At 49.6% G+C, this 5582-nt stretch overlaps 3 protein-coding genes across 3 annotated transcripts in view; 2 read left to right on the plus strand and 1 right to left on the minus strand.

Moving 5' to 3' along the window:
• Positions 1-773: 773 nt before the first annotated feature.
• LACBIDRAFT_299074 (uncharacterized protein) lies at positions 774-2229 on the minus strand (the record flags this gene model as incomplete). The annotated part of the gene is made up of 7 exons (XM_001882196.1): positions 774-799; positions 920-967; positions 1023-1109; positions 1165-1215; positions 1273-1629; positions 1682-2047; positions 2109-2229. 7 exons carry the CDS (start codon positions 2227-2229, stop codon positions 774-776), a joined length of 1056 nt encoding a protein of 351 aa, XP_001882231.1.
• A 2288-nt stretch (positions 2230-4517) lies between these two features.
• Positions 4518-4900, plus strand: LACBIDRAFT_299075 (uncharacterized protein; the record flags this gene model as incomplete). Its single annotated transcript, XM_001882067.1, has 3 exons — positions 4518-4535; positions 4588-4685; positions 4738-4900. The coding sequence occupies 3 exons, from the start codon at positions 4518-4520 to the stop codon at positions 4898-4900; spliced, it is 279 nt and encodes a 92-aa protein (XP_001882102.1).
• Positions 4901-5049: 149 nt separating this feature from the next.
• LACBIDRAFT_328172 (uncharacterized protein) overlaps positions 5050-5582 on the plus strand; it is a gene marked incomplete at both ends in the record, with an annotated part of 2044 nt that continues 1511 nt past the window's right edge. The window contains 2 exons of the mRNA XM_001882068.1: positions 5050-5301; positions 5385-5580. Of these exons, the coding sequence (XP_001882103.1) occupies positions 5050-5301; positions 5385-5580 (448 nt within the window). The remainder of the gene's footprint in view (positions 5302-5384; positions 5581-5582) is intronic.

Below are 5582 nucleotides of genomic sequence, written 5' to 3' on the forward strand. Positions count from 1 at the left end.
ATGAGCTTGGAGAACGTTCTAAATGGGTTCAAGAGCTCGAGGAAACGCGTGATGCTCGAATTGGTGCTCCCAACGCGTCCACTATGTCGAATTCATGGCCCATCACTGCTCTTCGGTCCGTTGTCGTTCACGTATTGGGCGACAAGATGTCTTCCTTCTTCTTTTCCTTCTTTAACACAAGTCCTTCCACCTCCTCCAACCCAAACTCTTCCACCACCACCCCTCAGAGAAGACCCAGACGCGACTGGGAAGCCCGACGCGATCTATACCTATTGACAGGCGGACGCGGGAGCTACCTCGTGCTCCTGGGCATTGGCGTGTGTGCCGTTGTTTTGAAGGTGCTTGTGAGGAGATTGACTGGGGTTGGGATGTGGAGGAGCAGGAGGTAGCGTTGACTTTGAGGGTGGGAGATGCTTTGCACTTTTATGACTTTTATGACCTTGACGACTTTTTTCACGATCTCTTTTTAATGATTGACGCTGACGAGGAATTGAATAAATGAACGCGCGCGTATGCGAGCGTTTTGGGTTTTTTGTTCGTGTATATCTCTTACTTATACCTTATGTATCGTTTGAATCTTTGATTAGGACTGAATGTTTGATAGCGTCAACCGTCAGCCATTGCAGTTTGCGCGATGTCTGCTTCGTTTTTCATAATCAGTTCATCGTTTCTTGTGTTACATACCAACAGATCTACGGTCCTGGTACATCAACCCCTTCTGAGCCTAAATCCTGACATATTTCCATTCCGAGAGCATACACCCTCTCAGATATTCACGAATCAATCAAAGTAATATTACCTAGCAAAACGGTGAATATCAAATACCCCGGCCGGGGGGGAGGAGACCACTGACCCTCATTCACAACTGCCAAAGAAAATCAACAACCACCTAGTGACCCAAAGGCCAATTGGGACTCACAGCCTTTGACACCCTTGGAATTAATCGCCATGTATCCTGAATAAATATCTGTTCCGACAAAGCATGAACAAATTAGCGACAAAGCAGAAAAGGAAAGAAATACTTCTATTGACGAGGACTCCATCCGTGTAAACGATCTCATCTTTGTTTATTGATAGCCAGGCCCAGGTGGGATGTTTTACATTGTAGTCTGCGGTGGGATACTATAAGACGAGAATCGGATTATCTCAGGAACTGTTACTCACCGAAAGTACAAGTCAACCGAGCGCGTTTCGTGAAATTTGAATCTGGTCCATCTGAAAAAGCACGGTTTGTTGCCGCAGTGTCTAGTGGATATCTGCCGAGAACTTTACCTGATGTAGGCTTAGCCTTTTGATCCGCTGCTGTATTGGCGGTTGCATTGACAAGGGCTACGGGATCGCCTTCATCACTACCCGGATAAGCGTCACCTTGGAAGGATATGATGTTGGCGTCGTTCATGGCAGCGTCACTAGTCATGTCTTGGAAGAGCTCCATGTCCTTGTAGAGTGCATGACCGGGCGTGACGAGGCCTTCAGCTTTTGCGATGCATGCTTTCAATGACCCGGCGGTATGAGGGGGAGCGATGAAGACGGCGTTGATGCGCCCTAACGACATGTCACTCTCGTCAAAGGACGTCTTTGCCTTTTCTTCATCCCCTTCTCCTTCTGATGAGTAAACGCGATAGTATACTGCGAAGCTGATGAGTGCGCTATTTAGGTAGGAGACATCGACAAAACTTGCCGTAATGGATATCGGTATCATCAGAGCGTTCCGGGAGCTTCTCCGGCTGTGTAACGTCCTTGATTCTCTTCTCCGACTCGACAACCAGCGCGATCGGATCTTGTTCAGACAGGCCTGGCCCAGAAGGACCATAAAGAGAGAGGCGGGCAGAGTCTTCTTTAGGTGCTGGGCTTGAGAGCGGTGTGAAGACAAGTGCCTTGTCGGGCTCCGAGAGGCCCTCAAGTTTGCACAAGGTCCGCCTGAAAGACGCGACCATGTGAGGAGGGGGAAAAAATTTCGATGGAACCCGACCTATGAAACGGTCGTTGTGGTAGAGGGCGTGATTCGATTCAAATGCACCGAGTTTGGTGTATAGACGGTAATATACTGCATGAGTAAATTAGGCCATCATCCAAGCCAGCAGTAGAGCTTTCGGGATAGGACGCACCATAGCTAGGACCCGTCCTTTTCGTTGACTTTCCTCCTTTCGCTGCTGAATCTGTATCCCCTTTGCCGTCCGAAGAGGCTGTGGAACTGGACGTATGATCATGACCGGGCAGAGGAGACATAGCTGCTTCCAACCAGCACCTATTGAAACGTCAGCAAGATGGGTGGTTGAAGGAAAGAGTCTGAGTTATTGGACATGCCTTCATCGATCATCATCCACGAGGCATTGGCGCTTATGCTGTCACCTCGCTGGGCGCCAGAGCAAGTCAAATATTCTGAATTTGAACGAGTAGCTCCGCCTTTACTCCATCCAGCACATGCACTGGCCTTTCAAGCTCCTAACTTCCAGGGTGGAAAAGTATCGGAGCCCAAGTTCATGAGAATCCACGATTAGAGTATATGTGAGGCAGCAATAGAGGTTGACGATACAGTTCTGACGGTGCGCTGGGAGGAAGTGAGTTATTAAGGTCCAAGGAGGTGTCACTGGAAGTGGAGGGTTGACAGCACAAGCGCGTTTGAGTGCGGGTATGACGCGTACCCATGCCCATAAAATTCCATGGCTGTTGAACGGGCCTTGCGAACCTTACGATGGTCGTTATCTAGTCAGGCACACGGGCGCCTTTCCAGTCAGGGAGAGGTCGTTGGCAGGTACACGTTGACGTCATGGCGCAAAGAGGCAGTGAGCGCTGATCACAACACAACAACTTGATGAACTTGACATCAGATTCACAACCACCGCCGTCCGCCGAGTCGATCCCGCACATCCTCCACATCCAGCTTTTCATTCCCCCGCACCAGCTCAAGCGCTCACCCACCAAGGACCCTATTTCCATCGTCATCTCCAAACCCTCATGAAACACAGTAAAACCAAACGCACACACCTACGCCGTAAAACAACATCACAGTCATCCTTTTCTGCTCTTCTTCCTCACCGGTCCATACTACCATGCTCACACAGCACGTCACCAGAGCACGTCTCCAGTTGACCAAGCAGCTCCGCCCTTCCTCCATTCAGCGCATGTACTGGCCTCTCAAGCTCTCAGCTTGGAAAAGTACCAGACCGCAAGTTATGAGGAGCCACGATCATATGGGAGAGAGGTGAAAATAAAGGTTAGCGATACAGTTCTGATGGCGCGCTGAGGTGTTCATGTTGAACGCAGTGCGCTCGTATTCTACCTGACCAACACCTACGGCAACTAAGGTCGTTACACGGGCCCCAATAGTCCCCATTGTCGTAAGTACTTACTATCTGACAATATGTTTGCTTACAACGCCATACCTCGTTCAGTGGACTTTCCAATCGCCCAACCATATCCGAGTGCGGTTCGCCTCTATTCCACTTCATCTCTGACTTCGACGTCGTGTCCTTCGAGTCTACCAACAAACAAGGCGCCGTCTCCCAAACCATACCGCCTGAAGAGGTCCACGGCGAACAGGTCTTCGCCACGTCATGACGGCGAAGTTTCTCAATATGTCCCAGCCAACTATATATATACCCCATGGCTTTGTCCGAATTTCTTCGAAATTCTCTTCGATCTTATAGGACCATCTGTGCGTATCTTATGTCGTGCTCGCACTCTCACCTCTCATGAATGTTTAGGCATTGGATGAGACCCTGCTCAACGATGAAAAGCTCGCCATTGCAACACTACCAAGTACTCCGATAATCCTGCATGTCGCGGGATGGGACAGCCGATAGTACGATTTCGGCGTTCCACGACCAGGTCTTCTTGTTGTGCGAGGATGGTGTTCCTTCACACCGTTGTTCGCGGAACCTCAGGGAGTGGCTCTATCCGTTTCTTCAAAGTCGACTGTCTACTGGCGGAAGTTCAAGCAAATTCGGAGGACCAAAAGGAGATGCTCTCTGCCATCGCAGCCGTTGGCCGGCACAACAGGCTTCTCAGCTGGAGGGGTTGTTTCTTCTCAATGACGAGGTAAGCTCTGAAATCTCCTCGTTCTTCTCCTTAGAGTCCTTACCATCGTCCTCTAGAGCATTTCCTGCTTTGTTCGAATAGCTCCTTCCACCACCTTCCCAGATCAAAGATGATGGGACCCTTCATGTTGAACCTCCCGACGATTCTTGTCAACTTGCGCGAGTTTGTCGAGACCTATTGAAGGTCAATCAACTTGCGTACTCCAATCCTTTCCACCTTCGCTGACAATGCCACAGGGCATCGGAACCGTCGTTTCTCCAACCAAAGGTCGATCGCCTACTGATATCGAGGACATCAAGAACATCACCTCAAATGGACCTACCATTTCCGGTTGACATTGAATAAACAGGGTCCTCCGCCTTTCTTGCCGACCTTCTCAATGACTTTTCGGCAGGGCGTTGTCTCCAGTTACTACGACGACGAAGCTGATGAGAAAACAGCCATCGTGCACTTTCGCGACTTTCGAAGGGAAAACAATGCTAGCTCTTTTCGACGTATGTACCCCCTTCGCTTCTACTTCTCCAGGTACTGATAGACTTGACACAGTATTACCCCTCAAACACGTCTTCGACGTTGCCTTTAGATGCCCTCAATGTTGCTGTTTTTTGGTCCCAAATCTGGTTCGAGGAATTCCATCTATTGGAGTGAGTTACCGGGTTGTCTGATCCTACTACCAAACACGTACTAACCTCTCAGACAGCGATCGTTGGGTAGGCCACTTGCATTGCTCAAGCGTGGACTTCCTCCTATTAACATCACGGTGAATGGCACATTGGACGCTCAGCTGCATAGTACGCTTGCAAGAACACGGGGAAAACGAAGCAAGATACCATTGGGCTGGTCGCTGTCACAGCTCTAGCTTACGTAAGAATCGCGTCCTCCCTTTGACGATCTCTTCTTTGTCTTGTTTTCCCTTTTATACACCTATGATTTCAAAGTACGTCCTTTCTATCTCTCCCCACTGTTCCACCACCCATTTCCTATCTACAGAACGATTGCCTTCCCGCCATGCCATCGGCGGTAACTTGCCTCGGTTTCATCCTTCTGTTCACCATCATCTTCATCATCACCTCTCTCTTCTTTGCGTTCATCTATGTTACGGGTCGGTATATCTATGACAGATTATACCCTGAAACCCGCCGGACTGCCAACGATGACGAAGGCGTAACGAAAAGTCACAAAGGCTTCATTGACCGCCCGACACTACACGACGGTCTATCTGATCGTGGACACCATACGCTCCAGAATCAAAGGCAACACGTCAGCGATGCCCAGAATGTTGAGAGGTCCTTTATTGAGATCACGGACGACTCGGATTCGGACTTGGATGTTCCTTTGGTTAGTCCTTTCACACTCTGCCTTACAAGGGTATTCAACATGTCACAACGCAGGGGAGCGGAGGGACATTGCTTAACACCCAAAACGCGTCTACTCAGCATGGAATTCCTGTTGGGGTTAAGATTCCCCCCAATCCTCACGTAGATCGCAGTGCTCAGTCTCTAAGGGGACCCTGGATGTCAACGAGTAACAGCACCTTCGGT

Source organism: Laccaria bicolor, genomic scaffold (genome assembly GCF_000143565.1).
Source record: "Laccaria bicolor S238N-H82 LACBIscaffold_15 genomic scaffold, whole genome shotgun sequence".
Classification (NCBI taxonomy): Eukaryota; Fungi; Basidiomycota; class Agaricomycetes; order Agaricales; family Hydnangiaceae; genus Laccaria; species Laccaria bicolor.